This window comes from Quercus lobata, chromosome 8, assembly GCF_001633185.2.
Source record: "Quercus lobata isolate SW786 chromosome 8, ValleyOak3.0 Primary Assembly, whole genome shotgun sequence".
Taxonomy (NCBI): Eukaryota; Viridiplantae; Streptophyta; class Magnoliopsida; order Fagales; family Fagaceae; genus Quercus; species Quercus lobata.
Genome location: NC_044911.1, coordinates 51,211,595 through 51,234,130, shown reverse-complemented (window position 1 = coordinate 51,234,130; position 22,536 = coordinate 51,211,595). Strand labels below are relative to the sequence as shown.

The window sequence follows — 22,536 nt, the reverse complement described above, 5'->3', positions numbered from 1 at the left end:
AGCAAAATAATTTTTAAATATGTGAACAGTGCCGTGAAACCCCTTTTTAATGAAAGTTTTGCTGAAAAAAAGAGGTTTATGAGTCCCGTGAACAGTGCACGGGACCCACTAAAAAAGCCACCACAACCACATAAACGCGCTTCACAAAAAAAAAAAAAAAAAAAAAAAAAAAAAAAAGAAGAAGAAGGTAGACACAGACGCTAATAATCAATATCCAAACAGGTACTTAAGGTTCTTCAAAAATTAAGTTGAATGTAAATACATATATCAAATAAGTAAAATAAACCATTAAATAATCAATAAATAAATAGTTATTAATTTATGAAGTTTAAAGATTGATCTAAATATATAAAATTCCAAAAATAAAATCTAAGTTAGAAAAAACAAACATTAATACTTTTAAGGGTCTGTTTGAGATTAGCTTATTTTGCTAAAAATGAAAACTTTTTGCTGAAAGTACGGTAGATAAAAGTAAAAATTAGCTAAAATAATATAGTAGGACTCATAAATAATACCAAAAAGTGTAGTGGAACCCATGCAAATAATAGCAAAAATAAGTTGGCAAATTAATCATGTCAAACGGACACTAAGTTACTTCAAAATAAAAACGTCAGGCAACATCTTTGAAAAACCAAGGCATATATAGAACATTTTAAAATTTAAATCTTCAAGTATACGATCATATTGTTAATAATTCTAAGTTAATTTTATTTTTTCATTTTAACTTTGTGTTTTCAAATGAGTTTTTGAAATATTTTAAACGAAGCACATCCAAAATGAGATTTTATTTCTGAAAGGCCCACATGACCATGCTTGGATTTTATTTAGGCCCATGATAAGAAAGGGTAGGTGATGCTTCATTTTTGCCTCATCTAGATGTGGCAACCCATTGCATGATTTGTTTCTTCACACATCGAGTATCACTGTCACCCCTTTATGTATCTTTAGTCAAATCATCCAAACCCGAACCCAGTCTATCAAACTTCAAAAGTTATTTAACAGAAAGTAAATTGAAGTCTCTATCTTTCCTTTAAATTGAGGTTAGAGTTGCTAATAACGAGTCCCACAAAAAGATTTTGAATTACAACTTAACCCCCAAGCCTTTATTTTAGCCAATATAATACAACCTTTGGTACTGTAGCAAATGTATTTGGATAAGCTTATTTTCTATGACTTATTTTTATTTTAAGAAAATAAATAGTATATAACTGTACCTAAAAAAAAATTATATTTTAAAATCCTTAAAATTGAGAATACAAAAAGTCGAATATAAGTTGACAGACCCTTAGGTAAGTTTGTCAACTTAAGTTTAGTTGTAAACTTACACTAGATACTATCCTGATCATTGGTCATTTTTAACACAACTACAGCTATTCAACAAAGCTTATTTGCTTAGTAAATCAGTATATGTAGCCTGAAGCAAATACCTTTTCTACCATACATTGACATTCTATACCTAATAATTCATTTGGTAAAAGTCCATTCATAATTTATATTTATTCAATAATTTAAAACACAGCCAAAGAGAGTTGTTCAATTTGGTTAGTTTATAAAGAGAGGATATCAGAACCAATACACGTTGAATTCTTCAAAGCGAGCAAGTTGCAGCTCAAACATTAGCAAATGGTACTGAATTCCTATTTCTGTCCATATCGCACGTAGCTCCAAAATGAGATACAGTAAAGAGTTTTTACAGGTAAACAAGGCATAGAATTTGTTACCTTGTTCCAATGGGTGAGGGATGATGGGAACAAATTGAAAGAATTACAGAGAAGAATAAACAATGTGGAAAAGATAACAAAATAGGGAAAATACCCCAAAGAAAAACAAATCTTATCCCTCTCTGCCTAAACTTACTAAAGTGACGTCTTAGTTAGAAATAACGACCCTACCAGCAAGAGAGATAGAGAAGATCTCACCATATGACAAAGCCCTCGATAATGAGTTCATTCACTTAATTTGCACCTGTGAAGGTAGGGATGATCATATTTAATGTACTTAGTCCAGTAAGAACGATATCTTGTCATTGCCAACTCCAGCCAGGGTTTCATGTTGCCATTATAGTGTATCACTGCAGCATTATCAATCTCTGTACGATCAACGCTTGGATTGTAACCCAAACCAAGCACATGCCATGACTTCTCAAGAGGATGTGTCAGCCCATAAAATGTAATTAATCCCGGAGGTAATGTCCCAAGCTTCCAAAGTACCCTATCTTCATTCTAAATCCGCCACAGAAAACAAAAAGGTCAATGATTAAATAATTATGGTAATGTAGATTTTATATATATATATATATATATATATAAGTAAATAGTGGGGGAAGGGGAGGTGGGTTCAAACCAATTATTATATGCAGAATTTTACAGTGGAAAAAAAAATTAAAAACAGTTTTCATGAAATAGGCCAAGGGAATGAAGTTCTTTTTAAAGGAATTATATTTACACCCCTTAAGCTTGGGATGACTTCTAAATTGGTCCAATAACTATAAAAGCTTGCAATTTCTGTCAACATCCATTAGAATTTTCTTGTTAAACCACCAAGAAATGATATTTTTGTGAAGAAAAAAAGGGGTTGGGGGGGGGGGGGGGTTCATTTTTACACGATAACGGAAGAATTGTGACCGACCATTACGAAAGGAGCACATTAATATTGTTATAATAGTTGAGGGTGAAAATTGCAAGATTTAAAATTCGGGGAACATATCAAAAAGCAACCCTAAACTTAGAGGGTGTAAAGTGCTTTTTAATAAGCAAGTATGAATATCATTAAGTGCAAAAATGGTCGCAGCCTTACTACATGGAATTTATACGAGTAAGCCTAAGAGAATAAAGTTACCAGTGATGAAAATAAACTTGCAGAGATTTATGACAAGTTATAAGTAATGCATAAAACTTGTTTGTACACGGAACAAGGAAACAAAACACATGCAAAAAAATGTAAGGGTTAAAAGGCTCACCATGTTCTGCCACTTGTGATATATGCCAGTAATATCCCTCTTTTTCCACTCCTCAAGATCAAAAATGTTCATCCCATACGCCCACCCGCATGCATTTGGATCAAAGTTTCTTGAAATATGAGGATTTGTAAAGTTAAGGTACTTGTCAAAACGGTGAAAGCTCTCACCACAGGTCTCCACCGCCCCATTAACCTTGCCTTGGAGATTCACAGACCACAGTCCAGTCAAGTCTTTCTGGACAACAATGTCATCGTCAAGAAACAGGATCTTATCTAACTTTGGATAAACCTGTGGTAGATAGAACCTCAGATGGTTAAGCATTGATAGATACTTCGGGTTCCTGTACTTTAGATTAGCAGCACCAGATGAAAGAGTGGTTGGATGGCCAGCCTTGAAATAATACTCTTTCATTGCAGCAGACTCAAGTTGACGAAGAACAGGGCAATAAGATGAATTAAGCCACTTAAATTCATCAACATTTTCAACATGGATTGTGGCTTTTCCAGGAGGATTCAACAGAAACCACATATTCATGGCTCCAAAATTGAGTTTATCAGTGACAAGATGGAAAACATGTTTTGAAGAGTCCTGCAGTGCAGCCAAGAAGCATGTTTTAGTCAAACACAAGAAAGCAAGCAACTTTTATTGAACATTAATTTAATAGCATAAGTTCCCCATTACGTGGAGGAGGTATCTCAAGGAGCAGCTCCATAAGATCCTCCTCTCACAGCATGAGAGACCCACAGATGTGTGGGTCACATATGTTGCGACAGTGGCTTCATGGAGCCTCTCTATAAGATAATATTCCCATTACGCGTCCATATGAAGTGGGTTCTGTCAAAAGAGAGGTCCCACTTAAAAGAATTTCAATATAAAAAAATTATTATCAAACAACTTTAAGTGCCTGTTGAATGTTGCATTTCAGCATCCCAAACAGGCATATAGAGCCCTATGGCAGTTTGACAGACATTTCCTTTACAATCACATTTATAGTCCTGATAATTATGTCATTATTAACTCACAATCAACCACCTCGTCAATTTCTCTCCTTCCTCCCTAACCACCATTTTTCACACACACCCAATGGGTCTTGACTCTTAAACCCACGACTTCACCCTCCATCCCATTATTATGGGAGAAGGAAGTACCAATTAAGCTATAGTTCATTGATTCATCCCTCCTTACCACCATTATCCACAAACCCTTGCAGGAAACAATTTCAATACTCAAATACTCCCTCCGACCCATTTTGTTAGGCCTGTTTTAAAAATCCAACTTTTTAAAGGAATATCATTTAATGCATTGTCTTTTATATAAAAAGGTACAAGTTTTCAAAACTACCCTCCGTAATTTAAAAGTTTAGTGAAAAGAGGGGATATTGAATTTTTAAATAAAGTGAAGGATATGTTAGGAAATTTATTTATTGACTTTTCAAAGAGGACTTTATTTTGGGACATCCCAAAATGGAATGGAGGAAAAACAATTTGGGTTTCAGAGAGTAGATTTGTAAGGAAAATCTTGAAAAATGTTAAAAATGATATAAAAATAAAAACACCATAGGCGCCACCTCTAATTCATTCCCAAACTCCCTCACATCTTGTCTTTCAAAGCACTCAGACCAAATATCTGCAACAATCAGAAACCCAAATACCAACTCCAATGAAATGGACTTTTATGTGTTGATCCTACAGATTTGAGTAAAATGGAGCCATTGCAGACATCAATAGGCCTCTTCTTCTTTCCACTTCAAGCTGGCCTCAGGTATATGTACATTTCAGGGATTGTAATAATTGGGGGTGTTACTGTCACCAATGGCATGCATATGGAACCAGAATGGTCTGGTGGTACCACCAAAGCACTCATAAAAAACTGATTACGAAAGTTCGCAGCAAACAATTTCAATACTCAAATACTCCCTCCAACCCATTTTGTTAGGCCTATTTAAAAAATCCAACTTTTTAAAGGAATATCATTTAATGCATTGTCTTTTCTATAAAAAGGTACAAGTTTTCAAAACTACCCTCCGTAATTTAAAAGTTTAGTGAAAAAGGGGGGGGGGGGTATTGAATTTTTAAATAAAGTGAAGGATATGTTAGGAAATTTATACGTTGACTTTTCAAAGAGGACTTTATTTTGGGACATCCCAAAATGGAATGGAGGAAAAACAATTTGGGTTTCAGAGAGTAGATTTGTAAGGAAAATCTTGAAAAATGTTAAAAATGATATAAAAATATAAACACCATAGGCACCACCTCTAATTCATTCCCAAACTCCCTCACATCTTGTCTTTCAAAGCACTCAGACCAAATATCTGCAACAATCAGAAACCCAAATACCAACTCCAATGAAATGGACTTTTATGTGTTGATCCTACAGATTTGAGTAAAATGGAGCCATTGCGGACATCAATAGGCCTCTTCTTCTTTCCACTTCAAGCTGGCCTAAGGTAAATGTACATTTCAAGGATTTTAATAATTGGGGGTGTCACTGTCACCAATGGCATGCATACGGAACCATAATGGTCTGGTGGTACCACCAAAGCACTCATAAAAAACTGATTACGAAAGTTCGCAGCAATACCCAACAGGCCCAGATTGATCTGATTCAAAAGCTATACCTAACATCTTTTTCAATAGTTATGTTAGTGGTACTGCCTGATCAACCTATGGAGAAAACCTGAGTTCAAGTCCCTCCTCACTTTTTCTAAGCAAAAAAGAAAGGGGGGAGGGGAGGGGAGGGAACTAACTATTAGTTAATGTATATATATATCCAGCGCATTTAGCAAGAAATTATACGTCTGAAGTGAAACCAACTGGAGATCTTCTAATTTCAAACCACAAGTACCAGAAATTTTTTTTGCTGGGTAATTGTTTATGCAGGGGATAGAACCCCTGAGCTGGCAGTCACCAAGTGAACCGGGTACCACTTAGGCCAGAAGGCCCGGTGGTAAACCACAAGTACCAGAAATTGCAAGTACAAATAAGGCAACAGGGACAAAAAAATATTCAGAGCATCAACAAGGGTTTTCAGTCTTTTGGAAAGACGCACTTTAAGCTAGTGGAATAGAATAAGACAGCGTACATCACCTTGGCATTCATAATAGTTGAGTTGACAACAACCGATGCAGCCAAGACATTGTCTGAGAAGAGGGCATAATGATAAAGATTTGGATTCTCCAAATTCTCACTTCTGGGGAACTTCCGCTTTTCTGGAGGAAGGAGGTTGTAATCTATGGTTAAGCGCAGAGATAAGCAGTGGATTGCATTTGGAAGGGTCTTGGCAGCTAACTGACTCAAGAATGTACTCTGCTTTTTCAAGCTTCTAACTTGTTCATCTGCTGACTGAAGCATTGCTCTCAGCTTCTTAGTCACCAACTTGCAGTCATACAGTTGCTCTCTTGCTTTTGACAGAAGTTGGCCCATATCTTTGATTTTCGCAGGTGCACTAGAAACAAGTTGAACATGATATAAGGTAAAAATTGCCAAAGTTATCAATATAAAGAACATGAACAAATGCAGATATTGAAACATAATGGATCACATTACATGCCCAATATTCTGTTACCTGCTATGTAGATCAGCATCAGCATTGGCGTCTCCTAAAGCCCGCTGGCTCTGTTTAAGGTGAGCCTCTAGTTGTTGGTACAAGTCACCCTTCTTCTTCATCTTCGCAATGCTTAAATAGACCTTTGCCATTATGATTTGATCCCGCATCAAGCGTACTGTTGAATCAGAGTTCTCATTTTCGTTTTCTTTCCTCCATATGCTGTATTTTCCCAGAACAGCAGAGTCAACTGATTTGGAACGTTCAATGGCTGCATTTTCAAACTTTACAATTGCTTCATCATCCTGTTTTACCAATTCAGATGCACGCTTTTCACGTCTTTTCTCACGCAATTGCTGCAAAAGAGCTTAAAGAGGTATATATCAACGGTCAAGAAGTAAAGCAGCTAATAATCTGGTAAAATCCATGAAGAGCAAATGCTAGTATAAAGATGTAATTTGTTCCTTAATATTATGTGTTGAAAATATTAAATTTTCAAGGTCAAAAGAAACTTTGAACAACATGGTGACTAGAACATGCAAGCATCCAAGGATGATGATTACCCTCCGGGCTAGGTCTGCAGGTTTAGCGATAAATTGAGCACGATCATCTGCACAGGACAACAATTAGAAAACATCGCCCATATTCAGATTCCACTACGGAAAACATTGCAATCTCAATATCAAAAGTCATGTAAAAGAGTATCAGCCATATTCTGATGCTAATACAAAATATGTTATCACCTGAAAATTTGTGCCTTTTGCCTTTAGGTGTTTCTTTTCTAACATCTGCAGCCTCTCGGTTTGGCTTTGAACAGAACCACAAAACATAACACATCAATAAGCCAGCCACAATTAATTAACAAGCTTTCTGCAACACTAAAAGTGTAAGAGGAACAACAAGGAATTCAAGCAGAAACATAATAGTCATCCTAACCTCATAAGAGTCACTGTCAACAACTGAAGTCTTTGCACCAATGACTTTCCATGAAGCAGACAAGTTGTTTTTCTTAAAAATATCAAGACTCAGAGGCCCCATGTCACTTGTGCGGGAAGCGATAACATCCATGGCCTAAATGCAGACACGGTCAGTGTGTTAGCTATAAGAAAAACTCCAACACTAAGAGACTGCCACTACTTATGTTAACTAAGACATGTATAACCCAATAAAATTTTCATCAACATGCACTTGCCTTCTTTGTGAAAAGAGATTTTACATTTTGCAGTGCCAACCTTTCTCTCCAATCCACATTCTGCACACACAACCAAATTCTTCATCATTTTAAGATAAAGAAGCAGACAGAATACAATACAGAAAATATAAGAAAATAAGCCGAAGAAAAGGACAAATGTCTGAAAAAGGGCACCTGTTTAATTGGATCAGTTGAAAGATCATCTCGATCTGCATGATTAATAACAATATTAATCATTTTAACTAACACTGATGAAAGCACGAATGCGTACATACATAATGCATTAATTTGTGAGTGTATAGATCTCCACACAAGAACTACTGGTATTTCATATAATGCTGGACTTCATTTCAACCTCATCAGAAAAAATAATAATAATCATAAAGTGCCCATCAGCTTTACCGCAAACAGCATCTCCTCTCCCTGTAAGATCAAGGAGAGTGAGGTCCTAGGTTCTAGACGTATTGGGTGTGCGTGTAAGAAAGAAAAAAAAAAAAATTGATCATAAGGTTTTCATCGCATTTAGGCTGGCTACAAGACTCATTGCCTCCATTTTTACTGTAACCACTCCGGTGAGTAGCATATAATGGATTATAACCTAAATGTCACCATCCCCCATGAGTCCATGACATCTAATAGCAACTAGTATACATGCATCATTGTCATTTCAAAAGTTCAGATCCCTATCCACAATTTTGTCAAAACTCAATTGGTCCAAGTACAAAGAACCATCAAATTTCCTAAGGTAAACAATCTCCAACCAAGAATTGCAGGAAAGGTTGCAAAGTAGGATATGATATTAATCAAAGAAATCCGACTCTGATTAGAATAACGTATCGTGCAAATTGAAGGTACCGCGCAAGTGGCATTGCACAAAGAACAAAGTACACTACTTCTGTACTATCTTTCCATTGAAAATTTGAAAGCACTTCCAGATAAAGGTACTTCCAAAATAAAAAACGTTAACATAAATGATTTGCCAAAGCCATTTTTCAGAAATATCCAAGCTCTAAGTTTCCATCAATGATCATTCATTGTCATCAAGATTCACAAAATAAAATAAAATAAATAAAATCCCAAATCTCCATCCACAATCCCAATCAATGTTTCAAGAATCACTTAGTACAACAAAAATTATTATATATTTTCTTCTCAACTCAAATATCTAGGGCATCACGTCCACATTTTCCAAGTAAAAAATAACTATAAAAAAAAAAAAATTTAAAAAAAATTGCTTTTTAAAGAATTGATTAAAGTGAGATCTAAGAAATTAAGTTTCCACATTGAGAAACTGGATAAAGAAAGTTTACCAGTGGCGTGGAGACCTCGTCGAACAAAGAAAATGAAAGGGACGAGGACCGCGAAGAAGAGGAGAATTGCTAAAGGGAATCCAGATCCACCGCCTCTGTTCCTGTGGACGCTCGCACCTGACAGTCCTCGCTTCATCGCCATCAACGCCGACGAAAATCAAAACCTAAAAGTCATACTCCAAAACAAGAAAAACTAACAACTCAGAGAGTGCGAGAGCGAGAGTGTGTGTGTGTGTGTGTGTTTTGAAAGTAGAATTGCGACGAGATTTGGAAGCGCTTTAAGCGCTTATCGCTGAAGTCGAAAGAGAAAGACGTGCGGGACAAGGAAAATGCACAGAGAGAGAGAGAGACAGTGGAGTGTGATTCGGAGCCTAATTGTTCAAAAGTTCACGAAGCTCGCAATGTATGAGAGAGAAAGAGAGAGAGATATTCTCCGATTGCGTTAATTTCGTTGCCCTAAGCCCCACACACACATGGATAGAGAAAGAGGAACACCGATCTTTACTTTCGGGGGTTTTGATTTTCCGTCTATTTTTTTTTTTTTAAAATTTATCTGCGGGCAATAATTGATTTTGATATTTGATTTTGATATTTATGGGTTACTTTCTAGTTTCTACAATAACGGCACGGAGGGCTACTACGACGTCGTTGTCATTGTGGGAAGTCAGTGTGGCCGCTTACTTAAGAGCTAAGCGCGTCACCAAAGCCTCCCCCCAATCAAATATAGCCTCTTCTTTTTTTCTTTCTTTTATCCTTCCTTCCTTTCCTTTTCTCTTTTCTATTACTAGTTCTCTCAAAAAATCTTCTTTTTAAAAAAAAAAAAAATTTAAATCTTCCAATTCATTACGTCGTCGTTGTCATTGTGTTCATGGATTCTAGATGCATAACATATAATAATGAGTATACATGTGTAATTGTAATTACGAAGGGTTGAATTTATGGAAGGGCGTTGGGGATTTGGTAAGCTATCCATGGGCCCCATTCAATTATTATTATTATTATTATTATTATTATTATTATTATAGCCTCTTAATACGACGACTTTGGTTATTTTTGTCTCAAAACTTGTACTTAGATGCTATTTCTTAGATTCTCATTTTTTAAAATTTTGTTATATAAATTTTTTCTTATAGAATAAAAGTGTTTTTTTAATTAAATAGATATATGACTAAATTTTAAAAGAAAACCTAAAAAACAACAACTAAAATACTATACCTAAATTTTATCCTCCCACAGTGATATATAATCTGGCATCAATATCATAGTAGATTTCAAAGTCATGCCTAATAATAATATCTTGCCGACAAAGTATTTCAAATCCTCTCTCTTTCTATTAAGGCATTTATTAACATTTGTCCACATGCATTAATAAACTATTTTAAGAAATTTTTTACGTAAAAATAAAAAATAATAATTCACTATTTTGACAGTTTTTTTATTTTTCCATAAAAACTTTCCAATGGCACACATTAACCGAATCCTTAATCTAATCATTCAATGAAAATATCCTCAAAGCCATGAGCTTTTTTTTAACAATCCTCACTACACTTAACCAAAAAGATAAATAAAACAACAAACTACTACAACCCAAATTGATTCCACCTGTGTGTAATTCCATCTTCAATCAGCTCCATCCTTCTATTTTTAATGGCCATCAAAAAGATCGAATATGACCACTGATATCTATTATTAACCTGGTACCGACCTTATTTATTCTCACATCAACCAATCTCTACCGCCATGGATATCTATCAACCTTCTGACCTTATTTATTCACACATCAACCAATCTCGACCAGTGTTATTAGTGCGCACTTAATCAACAGTTCAGAGCAGCTATCATACAGAGGATTGCAAGAATAAAGCACTGGTGTAACAATACAAAAACCCATAAAATATATATATATCAATAATGGTATAGCAATCACATATTATATATTTCCCGAACTCGCAAAAGGTTTCAATTTTTACATAGGAGTATTACCATCCACATCATTTTAACACTTCATAACTAGCCACATATGTACCCGCATATAAGGAGGCATAAACTCGCATCAAAAATCCTGTAAACAGTGTTACAAGACCCTCCCTAGACAAACTGATTATGAGCAACCTAAATCATATGCCAAATGAAGCGAACTTCTCTAGAGAATAGCAACATCCAAGTAATCTCCAATCTGCAATTGAGAAAAACATATGTTTTTAAGTGACAATTTGGAAATATAACTAAGAAATCTAAGATACACGGAACCCAAAAAGCATATCATTTTACCTGAAAGCGAAGTTCAGCCAATGTCTTGCTGTCATCCAATCTTCCATTTCCATAAGAATACGTCATTCCCACCTTCATGAATCAATGGGGAATTCCACAATCAGAACCTCATTATAAGTATTGCTCATTAATCAACCAGTAAAGCGTACTTGCCACTACAAATATAACATATATTTCCCATGAAAACACATGTTTAGAGCTAAGCTGTCAATCCACACTACCAATTAAAATATTTGAGTTAGGGGTGTGCAGAAAACCCACCGACCCGCCAAACCCGACCCGACCCAACCCGACCCGCCGGGTTGGGTCGGTTTTTAAGGCTTGGTGGGTTGGGTTGGGTTACAAAAAAAATTTTATGGCGGGTTGGGTTGGGTCTGGGTCATAAAATTACAAACCCGCCAAACCCAACCCGACCCACCCATATATAATATATATTTAAAATATATTTTTATATTTAATAATTTTTTTTAAAATCAATTGTAAGGAACTTTTATATATATATATATAAATATATATATATATACATTTAAATATATATTATATATTTAATAATTTAAAAAAAAAAAACAGTTGTAGAACAGTATTTCCTCAGTTCCTTCTACTAATACTAATTTAATATATATATATATAATATATTATATAATTAATAAATTTTTTTAAATAGTCAGTTCTTCCTATCCTATATAAAAGTCAATTAGTTCACACAAATCCTAATAAATTATTATTGTTGTTTAGTCATTAGTGTTGTTTGCTTTTAAAGAGTTACCTTGATACTAATCTTTAGGTTTTTTTAATATTTTAATTTTTTTTATACTCAATTTAATAATAATAATAAAAAATTTCAAACCCATGGGTTCAACCCGACCCAACCCGACCCATGTGGGTTGGGTTGGGTTGGGTTGGACTTATGTGATGGGTTGGGTTGGGTTGGGTTTTTTTTGACCCGCCATGGTGGGTTGGGTCAAAAAATCCCCTCAACCCGACCCATGCACACCCCTAATTTGAGTTCTGAGGGACATATCATAGCCATTGCAGCCCTAACATTCACCATAACACTACAATGTAAAAACACCTTTTTCCAGCCAAGAGAAGAGTGAAACATAGAAAAATTTTAGCAACATTGTGAAGAAGGATGTCTGTCGTAACCATAAAATTTAGTTAACTGAAAAAAAACACTCCCAAGAAATTCTGGAAGAGGAGGGGAAAGTTTGATATGGATGTCCCACCCAACTTGCCGTCCCCCCCCCCCCCCCCCCAAAAAAAACCCCCCCCCCCCCCCCCCCCCCCCCCCCCAAAAACAAAAAACCCCAAAATAGCTTTTTCTCAACTAGTAAAAGACCAAGTAGACCCAATGTTTGACAACTTTTATAAACTATACAAGAAATGATAAATTGAATAATGTTGCATACACAGTGGAAACAGGGAGGAAAATGCAATTAGCCCAGCAATTTCTCCCACTACTTAAGTTTTTTGGTCACACTGTTCACAATCCTTTTGGCATAAAACATTAAAAAAAAAAATCATCTGATGGATACAATAAAGAATAGGAATTTATTTGTGCTAGCTAGTCTTTTCTAAACTAGTGCACAGGGGGTTAGAACCCTGGGTGATTTCAAGTACCATCCTAAGGCCTAAGCATGCTGCCTCAAAACATTTTTTTTTTAATATTGATATGTAACACACACATTTAATGGGTCTTGAACCCACAACCTCACCCTCCACCTAGCACGGGGAGGAGGTGCCAACCGAGCTAGAGCTCATTGACAAAAGGACTAAAATGCGCTTGTGATTTGCTGATTATTTCAGGGGTTTTTTGGGAGCTGATATTCAATCAGCATGGGTAGCTCAAGAAGCCTTGGATTCCACCAAAATAAAATAAAAAATAAAAATAAAAACCTCTCAAGTTTGAGGACTAACCCTACCAAGAGTGAAGTTTTTCTTGCCACTGTTCCTTTGAGGCTTACGCAGCAAATTCTTACGCAGCAAATTCTAGACCTTCTTCTATTAAATTTTCAGAGAAGGATTGCAAACCACTCATTGAGAATATCACAGCAAGGATTGATTCATGGTCCTCCAAGTTTCTATCCTTTCCAGCTTCAACTGATAAAAATCGATTTTGTTTAGCCATCATGCATATTGGACCAGAATCTTTCTTTGTTTTTTTAATTGATAAGTTATTACACACACCCAATGGGTCTTAAACCCATGACCTCCCCCTCGCCCTAGAACTTATAAGAGGAGGAGCTGCCAGTTAAGCTGGTGCTCATAGGCCATATAGGACCAGAATGTTTATTCTCTCAAAAAAGGTTATCAAGGTTGTGAAGAAGTTAAATAGTTTATTATGGAGCGGTCCAAGCACTCCTGCATTTGCAGTAAGTGTTAACTGAAATTTGGTTAGTAAGTCAAGGTCTAAAGGGGGATTACGCTTGAGAAAACTAGAACAGTCGAATAAAGCTGAAATTATGGGATTTATCTGGAATTGTTTTGTGCTCCATTTGGGTTCCTTGGGCTCAAATGAATCTTCTCAAAGGTAAGATCCTTTGGGTGGTGAAAACTCCTCAAGATTGCCCCTATGACTAAAATTTTTAAGATGAGAGAACCCACTAGGCCTTCAATAGGATTTGCGATTGGCAATAGTAAAGCTATTCCTTCTGGCACAATTGGTGGCATCCAGATCGCACTATGTACCCTAAATATGGCTACAGAGATATAGATCATGTAGCCAGGTCTTTTGATGCAAAATTATCTACTGTATTGAGGGGATGGCAATTGAATCTGGAAGTCTGCTAGATCTGAAGCCCTGGTGAACATTCAACAGAAGTTGAATAAGGGAGGATAGACCTATATGGATCTCAGCAAAATCAAGGAACTATTCTTGTGCAGAAGCCTGGAAGTCTGCTAGTGCTAGATCTATCCTTTGAGTGGGCAGGGAATATATGGAGGACCATTATGAATTGGCGTTTAATAAAGAATCCTAAGTTCTACTAGGATGACATTATAGCTTGGGGCGTAGATCAGTTGAGATGCAAAAGCTTCAAATCCATAGTATGCAGACTTGCTTTGGGGTCTGCTGTCTATCATATCTAGCAGCGTAGAAATGTGATAATTCAATCAAGGGAAGATCAGTTCTAAGGATAGCATTGAGAGAATGATTAGATGGGAAATCAAGTACAATAGAGCATAATGGAAGTTTCTGTAATTCTGTCCAGAACAGGGCAGTGTGCTCCATGTGGGGCATTTCCAATTCTGTACTAAAAGCTATATTCCTTTAAATAGCTCTGCTTCTTTTATGATTTAATACCAGGGTTCTATGCTCTGGTTTGTGCTGCATCAGGTGTTGGTTTATCAGTTAAATTGTGTTGTTTTTTTTTGTATTGTCCCTATTGAAGTGAATGTTCTTGTTAATTAAAAAAAAAAATTAAAGGAAATTATTAATTGAAAAGGATATATCTGATCAAATATGTTCTTATAATATGGAAGACCAATATCATTCATCTACACATAACTCATCAAAACATGCACAGGTTAGAAGAATTTGCAAAGTCACTCTCATATAAATGATAACATGTCAATGGACAGACACTGGATGATGGCTATTTATTAAAGCATGGGGAAGAGAGGGAGAGATACTAACTTCTTTCACTTTAAAACGGCCGTTGTTATCAGGATATACAAAAGCAAATGATAATCTTGCACTTTTTCTCCTTGCAGCTGGAGCTACCTCTTTGACCTGTAAAAGAAACACAATAAACCATGAACGGATGACCCATAAAAAATAAACATAAATTGATTCTTGCAAAGAAAGAGACAAAAGTATGACAGTTAAAATTTCAAACCAAGATAGAAAGACACTCATCTAGAGAAAAGTTCATTATAATCAGTTACCTTTGCATTCATACATTGTGCACAGATGCATAAACGATATTACCCCATGTATACTTTTTCAGTGGCAGTGGAATGGTGCATGTTCCTTATACCTTTTTAGGCTCGTATTTCACGTTTCTTATTTTATTTATTCATTTATTATATAAAAGTATCAAGTGAATAACAGCTTAAGTAATCAGTACGCATGTTAATCCAACAGAAACTCGTTTCAACAAACACTCCCATCTGATATTTTTCTGGAAAAAACAGAGTGCATCCTAGGCATGTTCTTTCATAACAAGCATATCCCTCTATAGGCCAAGTTGATGATTGCAAAGATAGCCCACTATTTATCAACCACCAAACACCCAGGGGCTGTTTGGATTTGCAAGTTTTTGTCACCCATCACTCTATTTTCATCACCCATAACTCAAAACTGATGGGTCCCACAGAGAGAGTCTGTTTGGCTGTGTTTTCAAGTTTTGTTTCCATCACTCAATTCTCTGATTTTTGAGTGATGAGTTGGCAAAACTGAAAACAACTTTTGAGTGTTTTTGAGTTATGGAAACTGAGTTATAATGGCATTTTTGTAATTCTGCTGAACTTAGTGGGTCCCACCCACATGTTAGGTCCCACCCACATGTTAAGTCCCATCCGTGGCAGAGCAATAATGCCCAGCCAACAGCTACAGCACTCTTCATTCTCAACCTCCATTGTTGTTATTTCCAAAAGGTGATATTGCTCTCTAAAAGCCATTCTCAGCCTCCAGATTCTGCTGAAACAAGCCGTGAGTGTTTTTTTTTTTTTTTTTCTTCCTTTCTTCACATCTATTGCTTCTTCAACTGAAACACCATCTTCCTTTAAATTCACCAAGTCCTCGGTCACCATAACGTCCTTCCAAAGATTCACAAAACCCCAAACGCAACCCATGGATTGCTTGATCTTGGTTAGCTAATAATCTGGCCTTTGAATATTACTGTAGTTATGGTGATGTGGTCTATGAATTCTCAATAAAACTATGAAGAGAGATTTTTTCTTGCAGATTTTCTCTCTCTGCTTTTAAAGTGTTTCCCTAAAATCTTTCTTTTTCATCCCAACTGCAACCCAGTTCCCCGACTCAAACTCCACCAACACCTCCATTCCAAATCTAACCCACTATGACTCACCAAAATGGGGCTTAAATATGCAGTTCACTAATCCAAGAAAGCAAAAATCTCACAATTCACAATGTACAAGTTTCAGTGGTAACAACTAATAACATCCTTCGTGGTTCAAATCAACCCCCACTCCTACTATCTATAATAATAATAAATAATAAATAATAAAAACAAAAGACCCATGGATTGGAATTAATTACATCCCTAATTCCATATTCCTTAACATCTTTTCTTTTGTACTGAAAATTTTCAGTGAGGATGCCAAGGGTCTTTGGCAACCTTTTCTATTCACTGCTCAGCCTGACTTGGATTCAATAAAAAAAAATGATTTAAAGCTTAGACTGCACACCATTTTAGATGAAGATGGTGACCGAGGACTTGGTGAATTTAAAGGAAGACGGTGTTTCAGCTGAAGAAGCAATAGATGTGAAGAAAAAAAAAAAAAAACTCTCACCTGAACTGTGGCCACTCTCAAAGAAGAAGACACTGACAGAGAGAAAAAGTCAATTTTTTATTTATTAAAAAAAATGAATAAAGAAGAAGACATACCTGTGGAACAATGGTAGCATGGTTAGAGTCAGAGGGTGGGTTCCACGTTTTTGAGTTTTTAAAGTTGAAAACAGAACTCAGTTTTAGGTGCCAAACTGGGTTTTGGAAATATTTGGGGATTATAGTTATAGGAAATAAGTTATAAAGTGATGAGTGATGATATTTGAGTGATGAGTGATGAGTGATGAGTGAGCATTTTTTTCACCCAAACAGCCCCCTAGCCATTTTCTAGTGCAATACCACCGTTTCCCTAGATTTAACCTCACTCATTGTCATCCAGTTCAAACCAAAACTAAAATGTTTAGTGGTCACCCAGGTAACAGAATCGAATGACAATCCCAACACAACTATTTGTCCATTGAGAAAACTGTTGGTGCCTTATAGATTGTCAATCGGCCAATCACACACTTATAAACCATCATATAGTGAACCGTGGCTGCCACGGCAGCTAGCGCCATTCGTCATTAATAGAAATAGCAAAAAAGGACTTGTCAATTACGCAAATACCAATGAGTATGATTTCAGACAAAATTAGAACCACAGAAAAGAATACATGTAACTGACCCTAACTAGTTTGTAAAGGATCCATAACTAACCCTAAAATTTTGGGACTACAGCTTTAAATGCAAATTCATACAAATTGAAAACATAAATGCGTACAAATACAAAAATATACACAGAAGCTTGTAGAGAGAGAGATAGAGGCATACCAAATCAGTTAGCTCGCGAAGAGTCGCATCCTTCCAGGTATAGATTTGAACTTCATCCTTGGGCTCCTTGCCTCTCACTGCAAAGTCTTCATCACCATGATGACCCCCAATCTTCACAAAATTCAACAAAAAAGTTATAGCAGCATTTACACATAAGAGAATCCAATTGAATTTATCAAAACTGCACAAATAATTTACTTCACAGCTTTGAACAACGAGAATACCTTGGTGAAAACGCGAAGCAACAATGGACAAGTCTGCAAGCAAAGCAATTCAAAGAGAATCAAAGAAAGATTTTCAGGGAACAAAATCAGAAACCCTAGGAAAAGTAAGAAAACCATACAAACCTTTTCGCGATCAACGGGTTCGAAGCGAGGGCGAGGAGGAAACTGGGCCCTTGGAGGTGGGCCCTGTGGTCTCCCTCCTTGTCTCCTTTGTCCTTCTCCTATTCCTGCCATCTCTCTCTCTCTCTCTCTCTCTCTCTCTCTCAAGCTTCTGCTTCTCTCTTCTGTTTTTTCTGTTTTTTGCTTTTAGCAAAGTGGTTTTATTGGTGGGCATGGGCCTGGACATGAGGGATTTGGGCCCAGCCCAGATAGATAAGTCATTGGGCCTTTTGGATTCACTAGTCTTTATGCTACGGCCCAATATAGGCCCAAAAATATTAGAAGCATTTCCAACTACCCATTTGTGGGCTAATTATCATTTCATCACACACGGAATTAACTGAACGTTCGTATTTTACATAAGATGTTTACATTTTACACATGATGTACATTCTAATCTAATAATAATAGAATGAAAGTATTGGATTTTTCTTACAAGTCTCACAACTTTTTACATGGTAACATTGCGTTTCAATATTTAGAGGGTTAAATTGTTACTCGCCAATTAAAACCAGTTATAAATCACCTATCATGAGTTCCATTAGATTAAAGCAATTTTTTTTTTTTTCATTTGCATAATAGATTAAGCAATTTAACATTAAAAAATTTATAATTAAATGACGTTTGATTGTTTTCTATTTATTATTTGGTTTGAATTTTTATTTATTAATTAAGTGTTTATTATTTATTAATACTTTTTTCTCTTCTGTTTTTTTTTTTGGAGGAAATTCTCAAAACTTTCTTCTGTATAACGTCGGTTAATATTTTTATTTTGATATATAGCAACATGAAAGTGTTTAACTTGGAATTAAAAAAAAAAAAAGTGTTTAGACTTTTTTTTTCAAGACTTCCTCTTGTGGTATCGTATCAAAATTAACTAAAACTTACATATCACAAGTTTTATTGGGTTGAAAGCAATATAACACTTTTAAGAAAAAAAAAAAGTCTCAAAAACTAAGTTCGAGTTCTCGCAAAGACTACAATTGCAATTTCTGGTAAGTTCCAGAAACCAATAGAGTCTGGGGTGTGTGTGATTTCGGGGTCTCCGAGCTCCGGTTCGAGCTCGTGATATTCATAGGCTTACCCAAATGTACTGTAGGGCGTGGGACAACGACTACCACATGCAAGTCCCCTTTTTTGTTTCTCAAAAAAAAAAAAAAAAAGTAAGTGAGTTCCAATTAACTCAACTGGTAAAATCTCTGATAGTTAAATAAAAGATCTAAAGTTTAATCCCCACTTACACCAAAAACCGATTAGTGTTTTAGTCTGATTCAACCATAGATTGAAACTTTCTCTCTAAAAAAAAAAATACTATATATGTTTTATCTTTCCACTCTCTCCTCTTATCCTCTCTTTTCTCTTCCAATCATATTATTAAAATCTCTTTCATCTCATGAATCATGATGCATTTGAATCACCAATTTACCACCTTTTTTTTTTCTTTTTCTTTTTCTTTTTTTTATAAAATTCGAATCTTAGTCTAAGACTCTAAGGCTTATTGGCACTTGGTTCTTGACTCATCTTACTTTTAAGTTATTACAATCAAAAAAAAATATGGAGCTTTGATATAGTTTCTTTGTGCCGCTTTTAGTCTAAATCAAAAGCAATGCTGCCCTATTAAGTTGGTCAACACAATGATGCTATGTTATCTTTTTTTTCTTTCCTAGAATATGTATTCCAAATTCCATTGAAATTAACAAAAATATAAAATTTCTGGACATCATGCATTAGCCAACCTACAAAAAAAGACCAACAATCTTCAATTCCTTGAGGGATATTTGAATTATTCAATATTCGGGTCATTAGTTAACATTTTCCAGCATATTAATTCGACTATTCATTAATATCATCAATTTGATTCGGACAGCATCAGCATGTTCAATTCCAAACCTTACCAGTTTTACAAAACAATCCAGCATATTTGTGAAACCGCAAATATGGTGAATTCCATTTCCACCCACACTGATTTCTGGTGCCATGAAAGCAAACTTCTTTTTAAGTTGTTGGACCTACTTTCCTGGCAAAATAGTTCCATGATGTTACATTACATTACATTACATTATTCTTACCAAATTATATGTACTACCACATAATTTAGGAAAACCCATATATAATTTTGATTTCTGAAAATGACAAAAGAAAAGACAATCCCATGACCTTACCTCCTTTCCCTCAAAAAAATAAAAAAAATCCCATGACATATAGTACCAATTGACTGGGATTCTTTGTTCCCTCTTCATTACAAGGAAACAAGGACAGCGTGCTTACTGCTTAGTGAAAGGACTTGAAAGCTCAGCGGATAGTGAAGGGTATAGCAAAAAAGGGAAATTCACATTAAAGAAGCTTGACACTGCTATCAAAGCATTCCTAAAAAGGTAAGACCCATTGGGTTCACCATCTCACCAGTCATCACACACTAGTTCCTTCTTGGATTAGACCCCAAAGATGGCCAGTAAATTATACAGAGTTGATGGACCTCACTAAGGAAAATTATGTGGAACTTATTAAAAGAAAAAGGGAAAGGCTTTTCTGCATAATAGTTCATGTGGCAGTAAAATAAAAAAGTAATATGTGAATTTAAAATTTTTTTTTAACAAAGTTTTAAAGCATCTACTTTTGATGATGGTTCTTTATTATTAGATCAAAATATCAATCAATTTTTGGTGTAAGCGAGAATTGAAACTTAGATTTATTATTCAACCATAAAAAACTTTACCAATTGGACTAATTGAAACCCACACCTTAGAAACTTGATTATGCAGAAATTGCTACATATAAATATGTGAACAAAACCTTAAAGGAACTTAATTGCTATTGTGCTACAAGGACCATTCATTTTGCTTTTTACCATTTTTCTCTTTCAAAGTTTTTTTCTAGTTGCAGCTCTTTGTGGTAACCTTTTTGTATGGAGGGGTTTATTTATGGGTGAAAAAAAAAGGCTATGTTGTATACTTGTATGTACATTATCATTTATCATACCAATTAAGTTAATTTGTTAGCAATGCTATCCTACCTTGTGATACCCCTGTATAGGAAAATGTCAAAAAGGGAATGACTTTGAGTCTTTCAGCATGCCCGACTGGGTCTGAGCTAGCCTATGGGCTGAACCTAGGCCACAATCATTGGTCTGAGTTAGAATTACATACATATTGACCTACACTCCTACTGGCCTAAACTCAAACTTGGCCGAACAGGTCTGAAAATTGGTGCTCTTGCTTGGACACTTTACCAGTGAAAAAGAAGGAAATTTACAGAACTTCTTGGAGTTTGTATTTGGTAATTTAGATCTCTTTTACATGAAAGAGGGGGGACACTACGCAATTGGGAGACTATCTGTATTAGTATAGAATTTCTCATAATACTTGATTTTTATTTAAAATATATTCACTTTTTAACATATTTTTTTTATTCTCCTCTTTTCGTCTTTATCTTAACATAGTGGGACAAAGCCAAATCATAGGTGCCCTACCTCATAGAGGCATTGTTCCATCAATGATACCCTACACATCTATTTTCAAATTCAATTTTATAATTTATCAATTTGTGTAATTCTAAGTAGTCAATAAAAAGTGTGGGTCTCACAAGTGGCAAAAAATATCAACCATTTATAAGTGCAGAATTTATCAAATTATGATATTAAGGACCCGTTTAATATATATGTTTAAAAACTGAAAATTATTATTTAAAAATATTTATGAAAATACGTGTAAGTAAAAAAATCTGAAAAAATACGTGTAATATTATTTAAAAACTAAAAATAATTGTTTGAAAATACAAACCAAACACTTTCTAAGTGTGATTGGAAATGTCTCTAAAATTATTCAAACTCCATCCTATTTTCTTCCATTTCTATCTCTCAAAAGCCTACCTTGCCTTGCCTAGTCTAAAAGAAAAAGTGTCACACTAATAGTCATAATAAATGTTAGCATCAAGAAGACAAATACACTAGGATTTAGGACCGAACACCATCTCAATCGGTCAAATCATAATAGAGCATATTGTACTAAAGTTGTTCTAATGGATCAAATGCCACTTAAAAAAAAAAAAAAAAAACTTTGCCTCACAAAATTCCTTTACATGACAGCCAAAAAAGCTGAAATTGCAAATGGAGCTGACAGTGTGCGATTGCAGCGTGAGGAGAAAGACCACGACATGTTGTGGGGCTCCAAGTGGGGTCCATTCCTTGTCACACGAGAGAGAGAGTTGAACTGTTAAAACTCTGATTGGCATGTGACTCTTAAGGGCTGTCCCTATCGTAATTACAACCTAAAAATCAAACTCTTGATCTCAAATTGGCTGATTGGCTCTGAGATCAAATTTGAAGATTTTTCTTCATTACTATTTCAGATGAAAAGTAGACCATGGTGACCAAAAGGCCGTTAATTAAGGGTGCATAAGTTAACGGTAACTTTAGTACTACAATTTTTTTTTTTTTTTTTACCGGTGTAAAATAAAAATAATAATTATAATGAACTCAAATAAAAGTAATATTATTTCAATTATAACTCCGGTTATCTAGCAACCTACTAGAGCTAACCTACCTACCACCGATTGAACCGATTACTCTAACAGTCTATAGTGAGTCCGTGTCTTTAAAA

At 35.3% G+C, this 22,536-nt stretch overlaps 2 protein-coding genes across 2 annotated transcripts; both read right to left on the bottom strand.

Annotated features, from left to right (window-relative positions):
- Positions 1-1,529: 1,529 nt before the first annotated feature.
- On the bottom strand, positions 1,530-9,572 carry LOC115958458 (polygalacturonate 4-alpha-galacturonosyltransferase). Its single transcript, XM_031076868.1, has 10 exons — positions 9,005-9,572; positions 7,869-7,903; positions 7,695-7,754; positions 7,439-7,573; positions 7,246-7,309; positions 7,066-7,112; positions 6,524-6,858; positions 6,046-6,403; positions 2,960-3,547; positions 1,530-2,222 (listed from the first exon to the last, which is right to left on the bottom strand). The coding sequence occupies exons 1-10, from the start codon at positions 9,144-9,146 to the stop codon at positions 1,947-1,949; spliced, it is 2,040 nt and encodes a 679-aa protein (XP_030932728.1). The 5' UTR covers positions 9,147-9,572; the 3' UTR covers positions 1,530-1,946.
- Positions 9,573-10,876: 1,304 nt separating this feature from the next.
- On the bottom strand, positions 10,877-18,068 carry LOC115958459 (histone deacetylase complex subunit SAP18). Its single transcript, XM_031076869.1, has 6 exons — positions 17,903-18,068; positions 17,780-17,812; positions 17,556-17,666; positions 14,910-15,005; positions 11,276-11,347; positions 10,877-11,180 (listed from the first exon to the last, which is right to left on the bottom strand). Exons 1-6 carry the CDS (start codon positions 18,011-18,013, stop codon positions 11,148-11,150), a joined length of 456 nt encoding a protein of 151 aa, XP_030932729.1. The 5' UTR covers positions 18,014-18,068; the 3' UTR covers positions 10,877-11,147.
- Between the last annotated feature and the right edge of the window lie 4,468 nt (positions 18,069-22,536).

What these genes read in the sequence shown, in the direction of transcription:
- LOC115958458 (XM_031076868.1), bottom strand. Translation starts at nt 9,146, where the DNA reads ATGGCGATGAAGCGAGGACTGTCAGGTGCGAGCGTCCACAGGAACAGA. An exon ending in AATCTCTTTTCACAAAGAAG is followed by an intron (nt 7,574 to 7,694) that starts GCAAGTGCATGT and finishes GTCTGCATTTAG; the next exon opens with GCCATGGATGTTATCGCTTC. An exon ending in TTGACAGTGACTCTTATGAG is followed by an intron (nt 7,310 to 7,438) that starts GTTAGGATGACT and finishes TTCTGTTCAAAG; the next exon opens with CCAAACCGAGAGGCTGCAGA.
- LOC115958459 (XM_031076869.1), bottom strand. Translation starts at nt 18,013, where the DNA reads ATGGCAGGAATAGGAGAAGGACAAAGGAGACAAGGAGGGAGACCACAG. An exon ending in AACCCGTTGATCGCGAAAAG is followed by an intron (nt 17,813 to 17,902) that starts GTTTGTATGGTT and finishes CTTTGCTTGCAG; the next exon opens with ACTTGTCCATTGTTGCTTCG. An exon ending in TGGCTGAACTTCGCTTTCAG is followed by an intron (nt 11,181 to 11,275) that starts GTAAAATGATAT and finishes TCTCAATTGCAG; the next exon opens with ATTGGAGATTACTTGGATGT.